The sequence below is a fragment of the Protomyctophum bolini genome (assembly GCF_963924005.1).
Source record: "Protomyctophum bolini genome assembly, chromosome: 8".
Lineage (NCBI taxonomy): Eukaryota > Metazoa > Chordata > Actinopteri > Myctophiformes > Myctophidae > Protomyctophum > Protomyctophum bolini.
In genome coordinates this window covers 2,969,855-2,995,707 of record NC_137869.1, presented here as the reverse complement: position 1 = coordinate 2,995,707, position 25,853 = coordinate 2,969,855, and the positions used below count along the sequence as shown (strand labels likewise).

The 25,853-nt window shown below is 43.4% G+C and overlaps 1 protein-coding gene across 1 annotated transcript in view; it reads left to right on the top strand.

The window, feature by feature from the left end:
* Positions 1–25,853, top strand: part of prdm5 (PR domain containing 5) — a gene marked incomplete at its 3' end in the record, with an annotated part of 57,646 nt that overhangs the window by 1,939 nt on the left and 29,854 nt on the right. Inside the window, exons 2-6 of the mRNA XM_080769652.1 lie at positions 2,419–2,502; positions 6,935–7,057; positions 18,995–19,163; positions 24,167–24,344; positions 24,986–25,078. Coding sequence (XP_080625778.1) covers positions 2,419–2,502; positions 6,935–7,057; positions 18,995–19,163; positions 24,167–24,344; positions 24,986–25,078 — 647 coding nt within the window. The remainder of the gene's footprint in view (positions 1–2,418; positions 2,503–6,934; positions 7,058–18,994; positions 19,164–24,166; positions 24,345–24,985; positions 25,079–25,853) is intronic.

Below are 25,853 nucleotides of genomic sequence, written 5' to 3'. Positions count from 1 at the left end.
CAGGCAGTCATGTAGGTAGGAAGGTGCGAGACCATTGAGAGCTTTATACACAAGTACAAATACATTTAAAATCAATCCTAAAAACAACCGGAAGCCAGTGCAGTGAAGCCAACTCTCGATGACTTGAGAGTTGTGTAAAAAGTTTCCTGTGATGTGCTAGCTATAGTTGCTACACAGTATTTCAAAAGAGGATATACGTAGTCCGGCAGCTGGGCTTGTGGGTTGGGGAATTTGGTATAGTCTTTTTTATTATGTATAGTTGACATAGATACTCCACTGTTACGTTCTTAGTTTATACATGATTCATGATAACTACTTTTTATATATGTGATGTATGACATGCTTTTGTTTTTGCTTGAATGTAAGTCGCTCTGGATCAAGAGCGTCTGCTAAATGCCTAAATTGTACATTTTATTGGCCTAAAATATTGTCTATAATTAATTATACATACATTCATGAATCCACTTGCTGACCGCTGACTGTCGGTTTTGACCAATTTGTTTTGTAGGGGTTTATTATGTTATCATACCATTAGCATCCTATATAAGGCAAAAAAATGTCAACATTTCTTTACGCTTTAAACCAAAGAAGCCTATAGAGCACCGAAGTCCTCACGTAACTCGCTCATCCCTTCCATTCCCCTGGTTCTAAAGTCCTGACGTAACTCGCTCATCCCTTCCATTCCCCTGGTTCTATAAAGTCCTGACGTAACTCGCTCATCCCTTCCATTCCCCTGGTTCTAAAGTCCTGACGTAACTCGCTCATCCCTTCCATTCCCCTGGTTCTAAAGTCCTGACGTACCTCGCTCATCCCTTCCATTCCCCTGGTTCTAAAGTCCTGACGTAACTCGCTCATCCCTTCCATTCCCCTGGTTCTAAAGTCCTGACGTAACTCGCTCATCCCTTCGATTCCCCTGGTTTTGCGGAAGTAATTTCTCTATGGAGAATAACATGGGGTGATCTTAATATCGTCTACTATAAGCGTTGTGGTCCAAAAATAAACAAGCTGTCTCGGCGTTATTGTCAGGGAGGTGTCTCTGTATCGTTTGCAACAGTCAGTCACTCATATATGATACAGTCTGCTTCTAGCGAAAATGTAACTAATTCAGCAGCAGTAACATTAGCGTTTTCTCTCAGTCAGTTGATTCTTCATATCCATATGAGTGACATGTTCTTATATGAGGTTCTTATATGAGGCCATCTAAAATCCCCCCTATGGGGATTATAATGCAAATAGAAAGAACACGAACCTGTGGATTTGTGCCCTCTACCGATATTGACGTCATACTTCGGTGCTCTGTCGCCTGTCAGACTAATAGTAGCCTGCCGTTGGCTTATCTAAGAGTCAGAGTATTGTTAAAACACAGGATTTGAGATTTGTGGAAGAGAAACGATTAAAGAAGAGAATGGTTTCCTCCTGTCATTTGCTTCAGTGAAAACAAGTAGTGTATTGTAAAAGAAAAGACGAAATATTTATTCAGCATTTGAGCCACGGACCACCATTTGACGACATTTTAGCCTCGCACATCCAACGACTACAGAATATTTATGTTGTCGTTGTATAAGATTTTGTCCACAATTCCATCCATGCTGTATTGATGTAATGGTACCATTAGGAGAGATATTAAACAGGCAAACGTTGGTCAAAATAACAATTATTTCACAAATTCACACGCTCTAATTGTGTAGACTTCTTGTAAATTAATTAATGCAGATGTTTAACAATACAATAACTATTGAGAGTGTAAAATGAAACCTCATTTTACACTCAATAGTTATTTTATTCTCTCAACTTGAGTTAAAGATCTAATAAGGGTCCATTTGGTTACCAACTCTCCATCATTTAATTTAGCTGGGGACCACCTGGAACCTCCTCAAGGACCACCGGTTGAAAACCACTGCTCTAGTTGTATTTACTTAGACGTTAGATAAGGTTAAACATCAATCATTGAGCCGGGGACCCCCTGGTAACCCCCCCCCCCCCCCCCCAAGGACCCCTGGGGTGGTGGGGTCTTGGACCCTCTGGACCACACATTGAGATCCACTGAGAAGGGACGGAGTCGACATTTCCTGTTAGCGGGAACCCCTTTTTGTGTTAGCATTACGTTATGCTTTAGCTATTGAAAAATAGCAGATCTACAAGCTCATAGCGCGCCACCGAGTGGCGCGCTACGAGCTTGTAGGTCTGCTATTTTTTGAAAAATCGAAGAACGACTGACATAGAAACATAGCTTTTTCAGAAAACTGTCAGTATGCAGAAGACATTTTTAGAATCTGATCTCAGGTCAGAATGCGTGTGATGCGTGTGACGCGTTTCCATTACCAAACCCTGTATTGTTTTGTGGTGGTTCCATTGATGGAAAAATAATATGTCTTGTGTTTCTGTGTTGATGTTTTTGTTGTCGTTGTTTTTTTCAAGGGAGAGAAGTTTGGGCCGTTTGCGGGCGAGAAGAGGCTGCCCACTGAAGTGGACGAGAACTCAGACACCAGACTGATGTGGGAGGTGAGTTCTACACGTGCACAAATTACCTCACCTGACATCATTCATTCATTCATTCATTCATTCAGTGGTTCCCAGGCAAGGCAGCGGTGGCCGAACGGTTTGCGGAGCGGTCTTGATATCGGAAGGTCGCTATAGTTCGTATCCCCGGACCGGCACGCTAAAATTACCACCGCTGAAGTGCCCCTTGAGCAAGGCATTGAACCTCTACCATGAAATGTTCTATGAGCAGGGCCTGGCTGTAAACAAGTTCTTGAGCTCTAGTACCTTTCCTTTCCTTTTCCCAAACTTTTCATGTCAAGGACCCCCAAATTGATACTAATTAGCCCCCATTTGAAAAGATATGTCAGCCAGGGCAGGGACCCCCATAAGAGAAGATGTTTACGGCTCTGGCAGTGATTCTCAACCTGTTTAATTTCAAGGACCCCCAGTTTGACCTGCATTATTACTCTACGGACCCCCATGTAATGGCATTTATTTCTCTGGAACCCCAATTTATATAGCCTATTGTAAAAATCAATGTTAATTTAACTCTGAGGGCTGTATTTTGCGTGTCTTAAGTACCAGGTCTTATTCATAGACTGTAAAAAAAAATATGGACAAAGCGTTCTCCAGGTCTGATATGGACGTAAGATGAAGCCTGTCAGTCCTTGAATTGTGAATCGCCATCTTTCTAGATCCCAGTTTGGGCCCAGCTGGCCCATTGGCTGGCCCAGACAACGAGGCGGGACTTCCCCCCCTTCTTCTTCGTTGGTTTTTATTTTGACTCGAGTGGGAGGGGAATCCCGATCGTAGACTGTAACGGTAGCCACGCCCCTCAGAACATACGCGACTTTATGGTCATTTTTTTAAACAAATGGGACCATAATTTTCCAAAAAGAATATTATGAGACTTTAAACTAGTGACTGGAAGCAGAAAGTATTCATGACCATGTTTATTATCCCATTCTGAACGGGAACCCATTTTGGTGTTAGCATCATGTTATGCTTTAGCTATTGAAAAATAGCAGATCTACAAGCTCATAGCGCGCCACCGAGTGGCGCGCTACGAGCTTGTAGGTCTGCTATTTTTTGAAAAATCGAAGAACGACTGACATTTTTAGAATCTGATCTCAGGTCAGAATGGGGTTAATCAGACCAGTGTGTGTCCAGTGGAAACCTCGTATGAATCTGATCTCAGGTCAGAATGGGTTAATCAGACCAGTGTGTGTCCAGTGGAAACCTCGTATGAATCTGATCTCAGGTCAGAATGGGTTAATCAGACCAGTGTGTGTCCAGTGGAAACCTCGTATGAATCTGATCTCAGGTCAGAATGGGTTAAGGTAATACAGTCTAGGTGAAGTTCCCCACTTTGGGAACCACTGCATTCATTCATTCATTAATGAATTCTATAAACACCACATGCAACACTATTACGTGAAATAGTAGAACATTTCTATTAAATAACATCAGTGGATCTCAAATAGGGATGTCGGTAACGGATAATTTCCCAGCCAGTTAGCCGACAGGATTAACCGGGTCATTAATTCTTTTTAACCCATTCTGACCGGGAACCCATTTTGGTGTTAGCATCATGTTATGCTTTAGCTATTGAAAAATAGCAGATCTACAAGCTCGTAGCGCGCCACCGAGTGGCGTGCTACGAGCTTGTAGGTCTGCTATTTTTGAAAAATCGACTGACATTTTTTTAGAATCTGATCTCGGGTCAGAATGGGTTAATCAGACCAGTGTGTGTCCTAGTGGAAAACCTCGTATGAATCTGATCTCAGGTCAGAATGGGTTAATAGGCTACCCCAAATAGTAATATGCATGTACAGGCTACATAATTAAAGTTGGTAGACGAATAATATACATTTATTCATGCTCCTTTTTAAAAAGACAAACAAAAAAGCAGTGCAAATAAGAGCAATTTTAGGCATGTGTGCAACATGACAACTGTTTTAAAGTATTGTACACAGTGACAACTACAGTCTCTGTAATGTTTATGTTGTACTATTACTAAAAAACGATCTAAAATAAAGGGATGTAGGATCAGAACACGCATTTATTATTATGCAAATCAACCGTAAAGCTGATAAGCATACTCGGATATTTCGATCGTCTAACCGGCTAGCCGGTTACCCCCTGACATCCCTGTTCTCAAACTTTGTAATTTCAAGGATTTGAAATATTATAGCACTCTCATCAGCCCTGATGTAGGTACGTGTACAGTATGTCCCACCGAAACATTTCCTACAAACATAGTTTGTTATTATAGTTTTCCAGCAATCATAAGATGTCCAGCCCACACAGGCTTAACCCATTCTGACCTGAGATCAGATTCACACGAGGTTTCCACTGGACACACACTGGTCTGATTAACCCATTCTGACCTGAGATCAGATTCTAAAAATGTCACAGTAGTTCTTCGATTTTTCTAAAATAGCCAGACCTACAAGCTCGTAGCGCGCCACTCGGTGGCGCGCTATGAGCTTGTAGATCTGCTATTTTTCAATAGCTAAAGCATAACATGATGCTGACACCAAAAGGGGTTCCCGTTCAGAATGGGTTAAAAGACACTCACAGAATGTACAGTATATTTACACACCACAAACACAATACATAAACAGTACATTATGAATACATCATTCTCATCAATGTAACTGTAACCGCCACGACCTTCTCCTCTTATGAATTTTCCTAAAACAAGTTCTAACCTCACTTTGAGCATACAGAGCACTTCTGAGCATTCCAAAACAAAAATAAATTCTATTTAACTAGTCTTTTTTTTAATGCGACGAGAAAGTCTCTTTCTGCCAGATTTCCTTTGTTTTTGAGACCTGACCTCCAGTGGTCCCCCCTTTGAGAACCACTGAAATAGAGCCTCCTGTTAGTAAAGATCTCATCATAATGCCGTTGAGCTTCCTTGGTTGATAATCAATGGAGTGTTTCAGATAGTATATATAAAAAGAACCGTGCTTAATTGCACTAAAAGTGGTTCTTCTCATAATCATAGGCAAGGAAAGGAAAGGAAAGGTACTATGTTTACCCAGGGTAACTGGACTAAGGAAAGGAAAGGTACTATGTTTACCCAGGGTAACTGGATTAAGGAAAGGAAAGGTACTATGTTTACCCAGGGTAACTGGACTAAGGAAAGGAAAGGTACTATGTTTACCCAGGGTAACTGGACTAAGGAAAGGAAAGGTACTATGTTTACCCAGGGTAACTGGATTAAGGAAAGGAAAGGTACTATGTTTACCCAGGGTAACTGGACTAAGGAAAGGAAAGGTACCATGTTTACCCAGGGTAACTGGACTAAGGAAAGGAAAGGTACTATGTTTACCCAGGGTAACTGGACTAAGGAAAGGAAAGGTACTATGTTTACCCTGCAGGGTAACTGGACTAAGGAAAGGAAATGTACTATGTTTACCCAGGGTAACTGGACTAAGAAGTTCAAAGTCAGCCAAGCAGCCATGACTCACTTCTATAGGGCCACTATTGAAAGTGTTCTCACCTTCTCCATGCTTGTCTGGTTTGGTCACACAACCTCTCAAGACAAATCAAAGCTGGAAAGAGTAGTATGTCGCGCATCAAAAAACATAGGATGCAGCCTCCCTACACTTTCCTCACTCTATTCCACCAGAATAATTAGGAAGGCAAATAAAATCATTGCAGACAACTCCCATCCTGCACATCACCTCTTCAATCTCCTCCCATCAGGCAGGAGATATAGAAGTATCCAGAGCTCAACATGTCGCTTCAGGGATAGCACTTACCCCGTAGCCATTAGACATCTGAACTCATAGTATATGCATATAGCACTTAAAAAAACAGCTGGGTTTTGTTTTTGTATTGTACTGTCCTTCTTGTTTGTGTATCTATGGTTGTCTGTATATGTTGAGTGTGAACCAAGACAAATTCCTATCAACTTGTTGACATGGCAAATAAATTATTGAATCTTGAATCTAAGCTCAAGAACTTGTTTACAGCCAGGTGAACTTTGATGATTCATGATAACTACTTTTTATATATGTAAATGTATGCCATGCTTTTGTTTTTGCCTAATGTAAGTCGCTCTGTAACGAGCGTCTGCTAAATGCCTAAATTGTAAATTGTAAAATACCAAGTGCAGTGACTTATACAAGCTGAAAATACACTCACTTAAATGGCTGGTTCCGAACCAGTAATCTTTGCGTGTATTTTCAGCTTGTAAGTCACTGCACTGTTTAAAGCAGTTCTTAATGAAGTAAGGTGAAGAACAGGTGTTTGCAATTTTCTTTTAGTTTTTGAACGTGGTGCCGTAGTTAGCCCACTTTGATGTAAAAATGTCTAAGCATGTAATGTAATTGTGCGTGTGTGCGTCTGTGTTCGTGTGTGTGTGTGTGTGTGTGTGTGTGTGTGTGTGTGCGTGTGCGTGTGTGTGTGTGTGTGTGTGTGTGTGTGCGTGCGTGGTCAGGTTCGCGGCAGTAAAGGCGACACCCTCTACATCCTGGACGCCAGTAATCCGCGCTACGCCAACTGGCTGCGCTTCGTCCACCAAGCACCTTCCCAGGAGGAGAAGAACCTGGCCGCCATTCAGGTACGTCTCCTCTCCGCGGGGAGGGAGAGAGAGAGAGAGAGAGAGAGAGAGAGAGAGAGAGAGGGGCACGTTTACCGTTATCTGTGTGGTGGCGGCGGTGCCTCAGGAGGTAGAGTGGCAGGATCCTCGGCTCCTCCTGACATACAGGCACGTGTTTAGAGTGTTAGGCAGCGGTGGCCGAACGGTTTGCGGAGCGGTCTTGATATCGTGAAGGTCGCTAGTTCGTATCCCCGGACCGGCACGTTAAAATTACCACCGCTGAAGTGCCCTTGGACAAGGCATTGAACCCCTACCATGAAATGTTCTATGAGCAGGGCCTGGCTGTAAACTAGTTCTTGAGCTTAGTCCAGTTACCCTATATGGGTAAACATGGTAACTTTGCTTTGCTTTGCTTAGAGAGGCCAGGCGCTGAAATCCCGTAAGAAGGCACTTTTGGACAAAAAATAGCAGATCTACAAGCTCTGAGAGCTTGTAGATCTGCTATTTTCGAGGCTCAACCCTGCACTCTATAGCTACTGGAGATGCAGTTGTGTAACGACATGGATTTCGAAAACACAAATTAGTTCAACGCAAAATGCTGTGTTCAAGTTCAGGAGACTTCGGGGGAAAAAAAGCTATTCTCCTGAATGCTGCCTTCCGGCACGGCATGGAAAGGAAAGGAGAGGAGGGCATTTGCATTTCTTTCACCATGTAGTAAAAGCTGCATTCGTTGGTCTGGAGAGGGCAGTTGTTTTACAGACGGTAAAAGGGCAGGGGCTGAACGCTGAAGCCCCTTTGACGTCTGTGTGCACGTCCCTGCCTGACTGTGTGTCGAGGTGTCCTTGAGCAAGACACTGAAGACCTAACCCAATTTGGGCGAGAACCCCTTTTGGTGTTTTATGTTACACTTTAGCTATTGAAAAATAGCAGAACTTCTGCTATTTTTGAAAATTCGTGAAAATGTGGCGCAAATCTTTGAATATATTCTTTCAGAGTGAGTGTTTTTAACTCAAATCTTTGCGTCTGGACTCTGGAGGGTCCCTGGAACATCATATTTTCAGTTGGGGGTCGGCGGCCAATTACATAATAATCTTGGGGGTCCTTGACATGAAAATGTTTGAGAACGACTGACATAGAAACATAGGGTTTTTCAGAAAACTGTCATGATTTAGAAGACATTTGTAGAATCGTCCTCAGGCCTAAATGGGTTAAAGCAGGACGCATACATACATACATACTCCAGTTTGTAGGTGATTACCTCCAGTAACCAACGGTAAAAAACAGAGATGTGTTGTGGTGAGCGGCGAGTCACCACGTATGTCATGTTGTAGTTTTCCCCAACCATCACGGTGAGCATGTGCAATTTACAATTTACAATTTACAATTTAGGCATTTATCAGACGCTCTTAATCCAGAGCGACTTACATTAAGCAAGAACAAAAAGCATGGGGAATACATCACATAAAAACATTTATCATGAAACATGCGTAAGCTAAGAAAGTAACTATAACAGTGGAATATCTATAATGAAATAAGCTATACATCTATACTACTATGATATACATTATGTACTATGACGTGCTATGACTACATACAATGCACTTATGCTGTTTACATAACATGCTATAAGTCTGTATCAAATGCTATCTAATGTGGTTAGGTTATCACCAAGAAACGGCAGTACAGTATGCATTGAGCCTTAAAGGAGAATTCCATGCTAGAAGGCTTTCTTACCTTTCTTTTTAGTCGTTACCAAATACGTCCAGGTTTTCTTTTGTGCAAAAATGTATTGGCTATTTCCCCTACCATAAGCCCTAAATGAATTGCATTGAATTGAATTGTGCTAATTCGCTTATTTCCATCGAAATATAAGTAGTAAAGTGTGCCGCTTGGGATATTATTTACATTATGAAGAGAGGATATATACAAAAAATTATAATTTTGAGCGAAGGAAATAAGCAAATTAGCACAACACCCCATAGCTCCATTCAATTCCCATTCAATTCAATGCAATTCATTTAGGGCTTATGGTAGGGAAACAGCCAATAAGGAGCTCTTGCACAAAAAAACACCTGGACCTCTTTGGTGGGGACGTAACGACTACAAAGAAAGGTAAGAAAGCCTTCTAGCATGGAATTCTCCTTTAACTGTTCATGATGATAATAATAGTTTCACCGTTACCGTATTTTTCCAAATAGTATCCCGGGGCGAAACCGATTTGGCCCCCTGGCGTTTATAAAGTAAACCAGGTCGCTATTTTGCAGTAGGCCGTTATTATTATTTTTGCGCCTGCACCTGGAACATTATTTGGTTACAGTTACTGTCGAGCATGTTTTTTTTTGGAGGTATGATAAACATAAATAGCAGGCAAAGTGTTTTTGATTTAATATTGAGCTTATAAGGCAGCTCTGCTCTGCTGCTTGATTGATTTGACCCAGATTCTCCCAAGTGGACTGCCATGATGTAATCAGTTATTTGGTAGCACAGCTGTGTAAAATTGCAATACAAACATTTCTAAAAAGGCTGTCATATAATCTTAATATATTCTTTTCAAATGAGGTTTGGCCTTATATTATAGATCAAAAATACATGAGGTCAGTTTTTTTAATGCATTAATTTTCAAACTATTTGAATAAAAGGTTGTGCACATCAGTGATACTAAACCGCTGGGAAAATAGTGTAGGCGTAATCACCACGGCTCAGCGGACATGGACATTATAACCCTACCATCTCTCTCCATATCGTTTGATAAAGGCATATAAAAAGCATGTCTTGTACACAACAATGAAAATATACACTTCACGGAGTATAGAGACCACTTGGAATTATAACAATGGGCTGATTGTATGGCGCCTGAGTATTACTTACTGACTTATCCCCATTACGCCGGCTGGCGCATAGGGCAGCAACAAAGGTCCTCCACTTGCATCTGTCTATGGCCATCTTCTCTATGGCGCCTGAGTATGGCTCAAGTTAAATTATAACTTTTTGGGGGGGATGCGGAGGAATTGACATACTTGTGAGGACCTCTGCTTGGATTGGTTATAGTGGCAAGCTGCAATGCTCACAATGCACTGTGACTTATTGGAGCTTGTAGATCTTCTACTTTCTGTACACCATCATTCATATTTTGTTAGCTTTACTTGGGCCGTTATCTGGACTTGTCCTGAACGTCACCGTGACCAGAGTCACCGGATGACGTCATCATAACAGCCATCATGACGTCATTTGGCTTGCTGGGATATATTTGCACATACAGTAGAGACTTTTGCTGATACATCACATTATATTTGGCTAGAGAGCACATACAGTACAGTAGATACATTCGGCACATGTTATTTTCCTCTGTGCATGGTCAGTTCGTACTGTATTTAGTGTATTTTAGGGTCTGGGACGAGACACCGAGAAGATGGAGCTGTCTCTCCTCCTCCGTCAGGACCCGGTCACTGTGACCTCTCTCGCGCATCGCGGCTTTTCAAGAAAACCCTGAATGGAACTGGAAGAATTATCTTTCTTTCCTGGTCGAGCCGTCCGCCAAAAGAGACAATACGACTGAAAGTCCTTCCACTTTTATTGACATTAGTTCTTAACCCGTTTAGGCCTGAAAAAAATGTCTTCTGAATCCTGACAGTTTTCTGAGATACCTAATGTTTCTATAGGCCTATAATATCACTCAATATTTCATGTCAAGGACCCCCAAAAATGATCTGTAATTGGCCTCCGAGACCCTCATCTGAAAATATGTTGTTCCAGGGACCCCCCCCCAGAAGCAAAGATTTGAGTTAAAAATGTTTGTTATGAAAATTCTTTTTCCAAATTTGAGGCACATTTTCACGATTTTTCAAAAATAGCAGACCTACAAGCTCGTAGCGCGCCACTCGGTGGCGCGCTACGAGCTTGTAGATCTGCTATTTTTCAATAGCTAAATTATAACACAATGTTTAAAACACCAAAAGGGGTTCCCGCCCAGAATGGGTTAAGTATATATATTTTAGTCCGTCTTATTTCGACCGCTTCTTCGTTTTTCTGGAACGCGAAGACGTTTTCCTGGTGTTTGTGTGGTTATCGGGACCATAACTTATTTTCCTGGTGTGTGTGTGTGTGTGTGTGTGTGTGTGTGTGTGTGTGTGTGTGTGTGTGTGTGTGTGTGTGTGTGTGTGTGTGTGTGTGTGTGTGTGTGTGTGTGTGTGTGTGTGTGTGTGTGTGTCCGTCCGTGTGTGTGAGTGTGTGGCTATTGGAACGATAACTGCTTTAATAGCGTTCAGATGAGGTTATTGTTATTGTTTTACAGTGCCTTTATTACGCCAGCGTGAATTTATGACTGTAATAGTTTTCAGCGAGGTCATAAACTGGCCAAAATAGACGTTATGGTCGTGTGTGGTTGGTACAGTAGGCTGGTTTCTGACATCTGTTTTTATTAGACAAAATTTGCAATTTCTTTTTCTATAATTGGCTGGAGCTCTTAAAGATGCTCTCTAAGTGATACTGTATGTGTGTTTGTTCAGTTATCTCTAAGTGATCCTGTATGTGTGTTTGTTCAGTTATCTTTCCATCTCTTTAGTAAACAGAAAAACGAGAAGCCATTACCAATTCATTCAGGAGGGGAAAAAAAGCAATTCATCAGCTTCAGCTGTATAGTGTCCCAGATATATTTTAATGTCATTGCTTGTACCGTACAATTAACAAAGTGTAAAACCGCAAAACAACGAGTATAAAAGTCATATTTATTTATATTAAATATTGAACTATCTCGCGTGCCTGCGGCGGCACGCTCGCGTCTTAAAACTCATTCTTGGCCAAATACATTTTTTTGTACAACTCTCTTTCTAAAAAAAATAGACCAAATCTACGTTAGCCTGTGCTTGAACTATTGCATTACTGCCATTTAGCCCCTTTTGGTGTTAGCAGCATGTTATGCTTTAGCTATTGAAAAATAGCAGATCTACAAGCTCATAGGATCTGATCTCAGGTCAGAATGAGTTAACGCCACGCAGTCCATGTTGTTGTTTCTCCGTCAATATTGGGCGCGTTCGGAAATACGGCGCTGGAGTGCACTCTCTTATTAGTTTGCATTGCACAGTGCGCTATTCACGAACACACCCATTGTGTGTCCGAGAGAGAGAGAGGGAGAGAGAGAGACACACACACACACACACACACACACACACACACACACACACACACACACACACACACACACACACATACACACACACACACACACACACAAAAGAAGACAGCTGTGTGTGTCTTTGGCCACTGACTGACTGATCGTGTCGTTTCCGAGTTGTTCCTCGCTGTTGTTTTCTTCCCTCTGTGAATAAGAGAGACCGGCCGTCTTCTGTCCGCCCTGGGTACCACCTGGTATACCTAGTACTGATACCTAGTACTAATACCTAGTATTATTACCAGTAAGACGCGCAAACACGGGAAGCGAACGCAACTGTCTGTCCCGCTTTTGTGCCCATATATGGAGCTGAGTGATTTGTTTGTGATTGATGCAACACACTCCATATTTGGACGTATAGCTGCTTTGGGGACTCCTTATATGGTTATGGCTGAGTCAAATCACTCAGCTCCATATATGGGCACAAAAGCGGGACAGACACACGGACACACGGACAGACATGATCTGCTAGGTCTCATAGTAAGTGCTCACTGCGTTCGCAATTAGGGTACCTTTCCCTCATGGGTACCGGGTATACCTAGTATTAATACCTAGTATTATTATTAGTGTACCTTTCCCTCATATATACAGTGTCCATTTGTACACTCTCAGAGTTATGGCGGTCCTTGAAATTGAAAAAAAAAAAAAGTGTCTAAAACCACACGGTGCAGTGAGTCCGACCCTGACCCTTTTCCAAACGGCGCTATAGTTAAAGTGGTTAATTAGCCTAGCGTTGGATGCTACCTCCCAAGAGTGCTAAAGCTGTCAGCGTCTAATTACGGCAGCGTAAACAGGAGACGAGATGTGAAAAAAGGAAATAGTCATCCAGCCTGCTGGAAGTGGTATTACTGTAACAACAAGGTTATGTACAGTTGGAGTTTCCCCACATGCTGTTTATCCCATTCTGGGCGGGAACCCCTTTTGGTGTGTTAGCGTTATGCTATGCTTTAAGCTATTGAAAAATAGCAGATCTACAAGCTCATAGCGCGCCACCGAGTGGCGCGCTACGAGCTTGTAGATCTGCTATTTTTGAAAAAAATCGAAGAACCACTGACATAGAAACATAGCTTTTTCAGAATATTGTCAGGATGTAGAAGACTTTTTTCAGAATCTGATCTCAGGTCAGAATGGAAAACTGTCAGGATGTAGAAGAACATTTTTTAGAATCTGATCTCAGGTCAGAATGGAAAACACTCAGGATGTAGAAGAACATTTGATAGAATCTGATCTCAGGTCAGAATGGGTTATTTACACCGGGGCCCCAAAAACTAAGTAGCTCTTTGACTAGGAAAACGAGTCTTTGAAGGCTGAGATGTGAGAAACCGCAGATCTCTCATTGGTGTAAATATTGTAACGGCATTAAGATGAGCTCGGCACGAGCGAGAAGAGGGAAGTGTACCCAGATGTGTGTCCTGGAGTGGAGGAGAGGCTGAGGACCTGTTACAGCTTCTGAAGGGAAACGGGGGATAAACTACCCTGTGTTCCATTAGTATTATAATTTAGTCACAAGCTCTTTAAAAGTTAAAAAGGTTTAATTGGTTATAATATATTTTCAAAGCCCACAGAAACAGTTAGTGTGGAGTTTGCATGTTCTCCCCCCGTGTCCCCTAGGCTATAGGTACCCTCACAAAAACATGCAGTAATCCTGGTCTCTAAACTGCCTCCCCCTGGCCAGCCGGGGCGCCTGATGGAGGGGAAAGGAACTGGTTGGAATAACGTGTTCCTTCCACGCGCTACGTCCAACCAGGGAAACTCCCCCCTGTCAGGTGTAAAAGGAGCAACTTGGACACTCAGGCATGAAGGAAGCATGAGTTAAGTCCGTTGCTCTCCCCAGGTTGGTGGAGGGTGTGTAGAGCCCAGGATCACAGTAGATGATTGACACAGGGGTGAAATGGGTTACAAAAATGGGTTACAAAATCGTGGGATAAAAAATATATTTAAAAAAAAGAAACAGTTAAAAATGGTAAATGGTAAATGGTGCTTTTTATATAGCGCCTTTATCCAAGGCGCTTTACATAGACATAGATTGTGCATTACATTCACCCATTCATACACACATTCACACACCTTTACATAGATTGTGCAGCATTCACACACACACACACACACATTCATACACCGATGGCGGCGGAAACCATGCAAGGGTTTCAGTGTCTTGCTCAAGGACACTTTGACACTAATGTATGAAAAGAAAACCGTGTAAAGGCATGAAATAGGGATGGTTTCTGCGCGACACTGACCATTTTTCAGTATAAGTGACAGTGGCGGAAAGTTCTTATAACGGACAGTGGCTATATTTACTTTAATTAAAGTAGTCTTTAAGCGGGGCGGGGCACCGCTATACTTTAATTAAAGTAAAGACTACTTTAATTAAAGTAAAAGTATTCTGAGGAAAAGGAACAGTTCTGTTCCCCGGGACATTGTTTTGGGGTATTTTGATGGTTTGTCAAGTCTCAAGTCAGTACTGTGGAGACTACCCGGCGGTGTTGCTTAGGTTTACGTTTAGGTTTATTTATTTAGCATGTAGTACAAAAAATAGACAATAACATGTCAAAGAACAAAAATACAATGCAAGGAAGGGAAGAAGCCCAGCTGGCTTATTTGGAATCCTTTCCTGTAGGAAGAGGTCATTGGTTTAAACAGATTAAAAGTACATAAGTCTACAAGTTGGCAAAGGGTTTGCAGCTGTGCAGTAAAGAAATAAAAACACAGACTGCACAAAAAACTTAAATAAACAATACAACAACAAACACACATTACAACAATTACACACATGTAATCTACAGAGAGGAAGAAATAAGATATTTCTTTAGATGTTTTTTGAATATTGGCGAGGAAATGCCCTCCCCTCCCCTCCCCTCCCTCCCTCCCGGCTCATGGCTCTTTACAGACGGACCGACGGTACACAGACAGACACACAGACGATACACAGACAGACACACAGACGGTACACAGACAGACAGACGGTACACAGACAGACACACAGACGGTACACAGACAGACAGACGGTACACAGACAGACAGACGGTACACAGACAGACACACAGACGGTACACAGACAGACACACAGACGGTACACAGACAGACAGACGGTACACAGACAGACACACAGACGGTACACAGACAGACACACAGACGATACACAGACAGACACACAGACGGTACACAGACAGACACACAGACGGTACACAGACAGACAGACGGTACACAGACAGACAGACAGACGGTACACAGACAGACACACAGACGGTACACAGACAGACACACAGCCTCTCCACTGACCTGTCAGTCAGTGTAGCGTTGCTGCAGGAGACGGAGTGTGAATGAACCGTGCGGTCGGTCACTGGAACAAAGCCACCGTATTAGCGTTTGAATACCTGTGCTGTGAACACCGTATATGTGCCTACGTGACAAAATGACCAGGGGAGGGGGGGGGGGGGGAGCTTCAGCCTTCAGTCAGTTCAGTGGGCGCTATTTGGTGTACTATAGAGGGTATGCACATGCTTAAAGTGAATGGCACATCGAGTGGCAAAGCAACATGCAAAGTGAGTTTAACATTGTTTAATGCAATCAGATATGACCTTTCTGTGTGGATGTCTGGGCTGTCGAGGCCAGAAAGTCGTTTTTTTGCCACTCAGTGGGCATTCCTGCATAACTTCCTGGTTTGATGATGATGTCACACTATATTGTGTCAGTGGGTGCTATTTGGCGTACTATTATCGGGTCAGTTGGTGCTATTTGGCGTACTATTCTTGTGTCAGTGGGTGCTATTTGGCGTACTATTATTGTGTCAGTGGGTGATATTTGGCGTACTATTCTTGTGTCAGTGGTGCTATTTGGCGTAGTATTATTGTGTCAGTGGGTGATATTTGGCGTACTATTATTGTGTCAGTGGGTGATATTTGGCGTACTATTATTGTCAGTGGGTGATATTTGGCGTACTATTCTTGTGTCAGTGGGTGCTATTTGGCGTACTATTATTGTGTCAGTGGTGCTATTTGGCGTACTATTCTTGTGTCAGTGGTGCTATTTGGCGTACTATTATTGTGTCAGTGGTGCTATTTGGCGTACTATTATTGTGTCAGTGGTGCTATTTGGCGTACTATTATTGTGTCAGTGGGTGCTATTTGGCGTACTATTCTTGTGTCAGTGCGTGCTTTAGCCCTCAAGCACTCCCGGAGTTGACGGCGCTGGTTAAGTGATATGAAACAGGAGTCCATAAATAGTGACAGTTCTTTGGGATTATTCTATCAAACGGATTTTGGCAGTGTTTATTATTATTTCTTTATTTTTTTATGAAAATCCTGGAGTTTGAAGTTGAATGAATATATCGTCATCATTATTATTATTGTTGTGATTAACCCATTTTGGGTGGGAACCCCTTTTTGGTGTTAAGCGTTATGTTTTGCTTTAGCTATTGAAAAATAGCAGATCTACAAGCTCGTAGCGCGCCACCGAGTGGCGCGCTACGAGCTTGTAGGTCTGCTATTTTAGAAAAATGGAAGAACGACTGACATATAGAAACATAGCTTTTTCAGAACACTGTCAGGATGTATAGAAGAACATTTTTAGAATCTGATCTCAGGTCAGAATGGGTTAATATTGTGCGATCTCTGTGTAGCGTAACGTAGAGGCTTTGGGAAAGAACCGTTTGATGTTGTCATCAACAGTAGCCAGACACCGGCGTGACCTTAGAGCACACACACACACACACGCGCACACACACACGGACACACGCACACGCACACGCACACGCACACACACACACACACACACACACACACACACACACACACACACACACACACACACAGCAGGCTCTGGGAATCGTCAGGACGAGTTGAAGGAAGATTCCTCCCAGAGAGAGCGTTTCAGGTCCCTGCGTCGTGATTGGTCGTTTTAACCCATTCTGAACTGAGATCAGATTCTAAAAAATGTCTTCTACATCCTGACAGTTTTCCATTCTGACCTGAGATCAGATTCTAAAAATGTTCTTCTACATCCTGACAGTTTTCCATTCTGACCTGAGATCAGATTCTAAAAATGTTCTTCTACATCCTGACAGTTTTTCATTCTGACCTGAGATCAGATTCTAAAAAAATGTCTTCTGCATCCTGACAGTTTTCTGAAAAAGCTATGTTTCTATATGTCAGTCGTTCTTCCATTTTAGAAAAATAGCAGATCTACAAGCTCATAGCGCGCCACTCGGTGGCGCGCTACGAGCTTGTAGATCTGCTTTTTTTCAACAGCTAAAGCATGACACCAAAAGGGGTTCCCGCCCAGAATGGGTTAAAAGGTCTCTCTCTCTCTCTCTCTCGTTCGCCAGGGCTCTGCGCTTCGTCAGCGCTGACGTTTATTGCGCGGTTTGGCTCTCGCAGATTAATATTTATGTGCGCCGTTTAGGAATCCCACGGTTGGGGGGGCCAAGCGACGCTTTTGATTTTATTAGCGTGACCTTTTTTGCGGGACAGGCAACGTTAATGACACCGTCTTTAAGGCCTGGGACGTTGACCTCCTGACCTTTAACCCATTCTGAACGGGAACCCATTTTTGGTGTTATAGCATCATGTTATGCTTTATAGCTATTGAAAAATAGCAGATCTACAAGCTCGTAGCGCGCCACTGAGTGGCGCGCTACGAGCTTGTAGATCTGCTATTTTTGAAAAACCCGAAGAACGACTGACATTTTTTTTAGAATCTGATCTCAGGTCAGAATGGGTTCATCAGACCAGTGTGTGTCCAGTTGGAAACCTCGTATGAATCTGATCTCGGGTCAGAATGGGTTAATCAAGCGTCGCCTGGGCGTAATGACTTCGGGGCGTCCGTCGTTAAGCCTGATTTATACGGCGAAGACTCGTCGATAGAGAGCTCAAAGACCGCCAAACTCCACTTCCTGTATCTGTGTAGCGTAACGGCGCTCGCCACCGCCAGGTCATGGAAGGGGACGAGTGGACTGTGACTGTTTTTAACCCATTCTGGGCCCCCCTTTTGGTGTTTTAAGCATTATGTTGTACTTTGCTGTTGAAAAATAGCAGACCTACAAGCTCATAGCGAGCTTGTAGGTCTGCTATTTTTGAAAAATTGTGAAAATGTGCCTGAAATCTTTGAATATATATTCTTTCAGAGCGAGTTTATAACTCAAATCTTTGCTATTGGGGGGTTTCTGGAACAACAGGGTCATATATATTTGCAGTCCTTGACATGAATGTTTGAGAACGACTGACAGAATCATGGGTTTTTCAGAAAACTGTCAGGATTTAGAAGATTTTTTATTTATTTCTTTACGTAAAAATGGGTTAAACATGTATTAGATCACACAACGAGGAAATGTTGCTGTTCTATTCTGTTGTTTTTTTGTTTGTTGCTTTGAAAATTATTTTGTTACTGTATCTCGACGACTCTGCAAATGAGGGAAACCTCACTGTCTCTCGAGAACAAATAAAGGTTTGAATGAATGAATGAATTAATGAATGAATGAACGAATTAATTAATTAATGAACAGGAACACAAGATTATGAGCCTTTCTTTTGCCCCATGGTGGTCGCTGAAGTAATAACTATTGGACGAACCCATTGATAATATATATTGTTTTATTTTCAGGAAATGAAGAAAACCATATATATTTTTTAAACATACTGCCTCATCAAAGCTATTGTGGCTTATGTGTCTTTATATATGCATGGTGGTTAGATACTGCGGGGTTGCCACTGTGAATGACGCGTTAGTGGCAGGACTCCGCTGGCTGGCGAACAACAATAACAACAACCGCGTCTCTCTGCTGCCCCCCGCAGGACGGCGAGAACATCTTCTACCTGGCGGTGGACGACATCGAGTCGGACACGGAGCTCCTGATTGGCTACCTGGACAGTGACATGGAGGAGGAGGAGGAGTCAGAGGAGGAGGTGGTGGTCAAGGATGAGGACGAGGACAGCAGCGAGGCCAAACACGTGGTGGAAATGGGTTAGTCGGCCCGTGTTAGTACCGTGTTCTAGTACATGCTACAGTCTCTAAATGGGTTAGTCGGCCCGTGTTAGTACCGTGTTCTAGTACATGCTACAGTCTCTAAATGGGTTAGTCGGCCCGTGTTAGTACCGTGTTCTAGTACATGCTACAGTCTCTAAATGGGTTAGTCGGCCCGTGTTAGTACCGTGTTCTAGTACATGCTACAGTCTCTAAATGGGTTAGTCGGCCCGTGTTAGTACCGTGTTCTAGTACATGCTACAGTCTCTAAATGGGTTAGTCGGCCCGTGTTAGTACCGTGTTCTAGTACATGCTACAGTCTCTAAATGGGTTAGTCGGCCCGTGTTAGTACCGTGTTCTAGTACATGCTACAGTCTCTAAATGGGTTAGTCGGCCTGTGTTAGTACCGTGTTCTAGTACATGCTACAGTCTCTAAATGGGTTAGTCGGCCCGTGTTAGTACCGTGTTCTAGTACATGCTACAGTCTCTAAATGGGTTAGTCGGCCCGTGTTAGTACCGTGTTCTAGTACATGCTACAGTCTCTAAATGGGTTAGTCGGCCCGTGTTAGTACCGTGTTCTAGTACATGCTACAGTCTCTAAATGGGTTAGTCGGCCCGTGTTAGTACCGTGTTCTAGTACATGCTACAGTCTCTAAATGGGTTAGTCGGCCCGTGTTAGTACCGTGTTCTAGTACATGCTACAGTCTCTAAATGGGTTAGTCGGCCCGTGTTAGTACCGTGTTCTAGTACATGCTACAGTCTCTAAATGGGTTAGTCGGCCCGTGTTAGTACCGTGTTCTAGTACATGCTACAGTCTCTAAATGGGTTAGTCGGCCCGTGTTAGTACCGTGTTCTAGTACATGCTACAGTCTCTAAATGGGTTAGTCGGCCCGTGTTAGTACCGTGTTCTAGTACATGCTACAGTCTCTAAATGGGTTAGTCGGCCTGTGTTAGTACCGTGTTCTAGTACATGCTACAGTCTCTAAATGGGTTAGTCGGCCCGTGTTAGTACCGTGTTCTAGTACATGCTACAGTCTCTAAATGGGTTAGTCGGCCTGTGTTAGTACCGTGTTCTAGTACATGCTACAGTCTCTAAATGGGTTAGTCGGCCCGTGTTAGTACCGTGTTCTAGTACATGCTACAGTCTCTAAATGGGTTAGTCGGCCCGTGTTAGTACCGTGTTCTAGTACATGCTACAGTCTCTAAATGGGTTAGTCGGCCCGTGTTAGTACCGTGTTCTAGTACATGCTACAGTCTCTAAATGGGTTAGTCGGCCCGTGTTAGTACCGTGTTCTAGTACATGCTACAGTCTCTAAATGGGTTAGTCGGCCCGTGTTAGTACCGTGTTCTAGTACATGCTACAGTCTCTAAATGGGTTAGTCGGCCCGTGTTAGTACCGTGTTCTAGTACATGCTACAGTCTCTAAATGGGTTAGTCGGCCCGTGTTAGTACCGTGTTCTAGTACATGCTACAGTCTCTAAATGGGTTAGTCGGCCCGTGTTAGTACCGTGTTCTAGTACATGCTACAGTCTCTAAATGGGTTAGTCGGCCCGTGTTAGTACCGTGTTCTAGTACATGCTACAGTCTCTAAATGGGTTAGTCGGCCCGTGTTAGTACCGTGTTCTAGTACATGCTACAGTCTCTAAATGGGTTAGTCGGCCCGTGTTAGTACCGTGTTCTAGTACATGCTACAGTCTCTAAATGGGTTAGTCGGCCCGTGTTAGTACCGTGTTCTAGTACATGCTACAGTCTCTAAATGGGTTAGTCGGCCCGTGTTAGTACCGTGTTCTAGTACATGCTACAGTCTCTAAATGGGTTAGTCGGCCCGTGTTAGTACCGTGTTCTAGTACATGCTACAGTCTCTAAATGGGTTAGTCGGCCCGTGTTAGTACCGTGTTCTAGTACATGCTACAGTCTCTAAATGGGTTAGTCGGCCCGTGTTAGTACCGTGTTCTAGTACATGCTACAGTCTCTAAATGGGTTAGTCGGCCCGTGTTAGTACCGTGTTCTAGTACATGCTACAGTCTCTAAATGGGTTAGTCGGCCCGTGTTAGTACCGTGTTCTAGTACATGCTACAGTCTCTAAATGGGTTAGTCGGCCCGTGTTAGTACCGTGTTCTAGTACATGCTACAGTCTCTAAATGGGTTAGTCGGCCCGTGTTAGTACCGTGTTCTAGTACATGCTACAGTCTCTAAATGGGTTAGTCGGCCCGTGTTAGTACCGTGTTCTAGTACATGCTACAGTCTCTAAATGGGTTAGTCGGCCCGTGTTAGTACCGTGTTCTAGTACATGCTACAGTCTCTAAATGGGTTAGTCGGCCCGTGTTAGTACCGTGTTCTAGTACATGCTACAGTCTCTAAATGGGTTAGTCGGCCCGTGTTAGTACCGTGTTCTAGTACATGCTACAGTCTCTAAATGGGTTAGTCGGCCCGTGTTAGTACCGTGTTCTAGTACATGCTACAGTCTCTAAATGGGTTAGTCGGCCTGTGTTAGTACCGTGTTCTAGTACATGCTACAGTCTCTAAATGGGTTAGTCGGCCCGTGTTAGTACCGTGTTCTAGTACATGCTACAGTCTCTAAATGGGTTAGTCGGCCCGTGTTAGTACCGTGTTCTAGTACATGCTACAGTCTCTAAATGGGTTAGTCGGCCCGTGTTAGTACCGTGTTCTAGTACATGCTACAGTCTCTAAATGGGTTAGTCGGCCCGTGTTAGTACCGTGTTCTAGTACATGCTACAGTCTCTAAATGGGTTAGTCGGCCCGTGTTAGTACCGTGTTCTAGTACATGCTACAGTCTCTAAATGGGTTAGTCGGCCCGTGTTAGTACCGTGTTCTAGTACATGCTACAGTCTCTAAATGGGTTAGTCGGCCCGCCGTTGGTGTCACTGACTAAAACGCCTTTTTTTTTCACTGACGAAAACTAACCCAAAACTAAATGAAGACTAAGCCATGATGACTAAGGCCTTGTCCACACGTATCCGGGTAAACGGATAAACGTAGGTTTTTATATGCGTTTTGGGGGGGGTCACGCAAACGCGTTTTTGGTCCATATAAACTTTTGGAAAACTCCTGCCACAGTGTATTTTTTTTAAACTCCGCCAGTGTGTTCCCGTGTGGACAATGTAAACAGAGTTTTGCATGGGTCTTGCCATTGGTCATATGGACAGAGAGATTTAAAAAAACGTGTCGTATGGACAGAGAGATTTAAAAAAACGTGTCGTATGGACAGAGAGATTTAAAAAAACTAAAACTAAAACGCTACGTTTATTTACGTGTGGATGAAGCCTAAAACTATGACTAAATACAGCGTCGCAGTCCCTCCCCCTTTCAGAACGACGAGTGGCCCAGGAAATGAATCCTAATGCAATTTTCTCCATATAGGCTTTTCTTAAAGTATTCATTTAAAGACGGTTACGCCGCGGACAAAGACAACTCGGATCGTGACAAATCATGACAATGAACACAATGTTTTGGGGCCGATCAAATCATTAGAAAGAAGAAAAGAAAGGCAGGAGACAACACTATTTGTTTTTTGTTTTTCTTCTTATAAATGGAAGTGTACAAATGGACCCTAACGGGTAGAAGAATGGACCCTAACGGGTCCATTTGGTTCCATTTTTACACTCTCAGAGTTAAATTAACAGTGGGTTTTACAGGATAAATTGGGGTACCAGAGATAGAAATACCTTTAAATCGTAGCATAATGCGTGTGAAACTGGGGGGGTCCTTGAAATTAATGTGTTTCGGAATCACTGCTAGAGCCGTAAAAATCCTCCCTAATCGGGGTCACTGGCATAATGTTTTCAAACGGGGGGTCCGTGGCCTAATAAATGTTCATTTGGGGGTCCTTGACACGGAAGAGTTTGGGAACCACTGGACTAAAACAATGACGAAATACCTACTATTTGACTAATGTTAAAACACATTTAGTGCCGGAAGTGCTTCAAAATAGGAGCTCTGGGGTGCCGGAGTTGTCTGCTCGCTTTTACTCTGAAAGCCATGATCCGGAAACACTTTACTAAAAAAGTTGACTTAACAAATTGACCTAACATCCCGATCATTTTAATTTATACGATATATGATCCAAAAAGCGTTCATATTTTGCGGGAGAGACGGATGAGGAGCAGAAATGAAGCGCCAGCATATCGAAGATCCATTCATCACCACGGAGAGCGCCCTGGATGAGGAGATACGAGTCATTCTTTCCGCCGCGCTAACATGGGAGTCAATGACAAGCTAATAGTTGCACAGAGCGTTAGCATACGGCAAGCGAAAAGCGAAATGCCAAAATAATTCTGAATATTCTTATCTCGCCCCGTGTCACTAGGACGTCGCTAGGACGTCCACAGACGTCAAAGGCTACGATCGTTTCTAATCCTTATGACGGTCTCACACGTCGTATGAACTGAAACGGTTAAGGAGGGACCAGTGGAGAACAGATCCAGTAGAACTAACTAAAGGCTAGTCATTTTATGCTTGGTTGCACGCAATTGTCAATCATGCTCCAAAAATAGATCTACAAGCTCAGTTCAGTTTTTTCCCCAGTTCAGTTCAGTTCAGTTTTATTTTCTGAATGTTGGGCACACAGTACACATACATCCGTTACAAAGCTCACAGTGGAATGGAATGTTATTCAAAAACGACATAAAAATGAGCTGTCAAAATGTACATGGCATGTGGCGATGGGGTGCAGGCTTTAGTTCCGACATACTATTGATCCGAAACCTCAATCCTAACCTAACCCTAACCGCAAGCACGGGAGCAGCGCATGTCGGACCATCGCTTTTTCGCATCGCATCGCATGTCCCCCCGCTTCGGATCTTCGGTGTGTCGGAAAAGCGTGCGCACCCCGTGGCGATGTCCATGTGATAATTGTGATTGTGTGTGTGTGCGTGCGTGTGCCTGTGTGTGCGTGCTGTGCATGTGTGTGTGTGCGTGCGTGTATCCGTGTGTGTGTGTGTGTGTGTGCGTGCTGTGCGTGTGTGTGATATTGTGTGTCACAGAGCTGGTCATCAAGAAGGAGGACCACCCGTGCCTGCTGTGTGAGAGCAGCTTCCCCAGCGAGGAGATCCTGGCCGCTCACCTCCAGAGCCTCCACCAGAGGCCCAGCTCCGAGGACAAGGAGTTCAAGTGTAGGAACTGTGGCAAGAGGTTCCCCATCAAGCAGGCGCTGCAGAGACAGTACGTCACAACATATAGATGCATACTGTACAATACATACAGGACAGTATGACGTTTCAACATATAGATACATACTGTAGATAGATAGATAGATATATAGATAGATAGATAGATAGATAGATAGATAGATAGATAGATAGATTATTTATTTTTGTGTCATGCACCAAAGGCGCCCAGCCCACATGGAATTATAGGACACACCATATCATTGCTTCAATATTGCATTGTGTACAAGAAACACAAACAAACAAAACATTCTGCCTTTTTTCCCCCACACTTTGCATAAAAAGTCTGCTAAAAAATACCTTTCCTAAAACAAAATTCCAGTTTTTCATAGTCCTCTAACCAGAAAAGGTTAACACAGATGGTTGTCATTTTACAAAATAATACATGTCTTAATTCTTCATATAATGGGAAGTAAAACAAAAAAATAATTTCATTTTCAATTTCTTTCAAATCACACACTAGACGCACTCTGTCCTCCTCAGGAGTACCAATGAATACTGTACATACAAGACAGTATGACGTTACAACATATAGACACATACTACAACATAGATAGAGGCCTTGTCGAGATGGTACGTTACAACATATACTGTAGATACATACAGAACGAGGTGTGTGCGTCTCTCTCTCCACAGCGTTCTGCACTGCTCTGAGACTCAGGCTGCGTCAGGAGACTCCAAGGCTCACCAGTGTTCGCTGTGTCACAACTCATTCAGCTCTGAGTCCAGGTAACGCGCACGCACGCACGCACGCACGCACGCACGCACACACGCACGCACGCACGGGGCTGTGTAACAGCCGCGGACACTCTGAAAAATTGAGCACTTGTGTAAAACAATATATATAAACAAGTAAGACGCGCAAACGCGCGAGCGAACGCAGCTCGTACATATTTGGGTTTTGGACGTATAGCTGCTTTGGGGACTCCTTATATGGTTATGGCTGAGTCATGGTGACGTAACAGCGGGACAGACACTTGCATCAATCACAAACAAATCACTCAGCTCCATATATGGGCACAAAAGCGGGACAGACAGACACACAGACACACACACAGACAGACAGACAGACATGATCTGCTAGGTCTCATAGTAAGTGCTCACTGGGTTCGCAATAAATATACCATGCAAGGCACCAACCAACACATCAGGAGCAATTAGGGGGTTCAGAGTCTTTCTCAAGGACACTTCGACACTAAACTCTGGGGGAGGAGACCACAGGGTTCCAACTGCCATCCAGCAACTCCACCCCTGAGCGGAGTTTACGCATAACCTGACTGTGCACCGCCGTCAGGTTCCATGGGTTATAGTGGCAGCTAGCGTACCGCTGCGGAGTCAATTCTGTCCCCAGTGGCCTTATGGGCCTTCCACCCGGGCCTTATGGGGCGTTCCACCAGCACATTTCTTTTAGATTTAGCTCACCTGTTATCACCAGAATGGCCTACTGTACGGTTTTGTCTTCATGGTGGAATGATGCTGAACTGGGTGTTTTATTGGCGGTGTG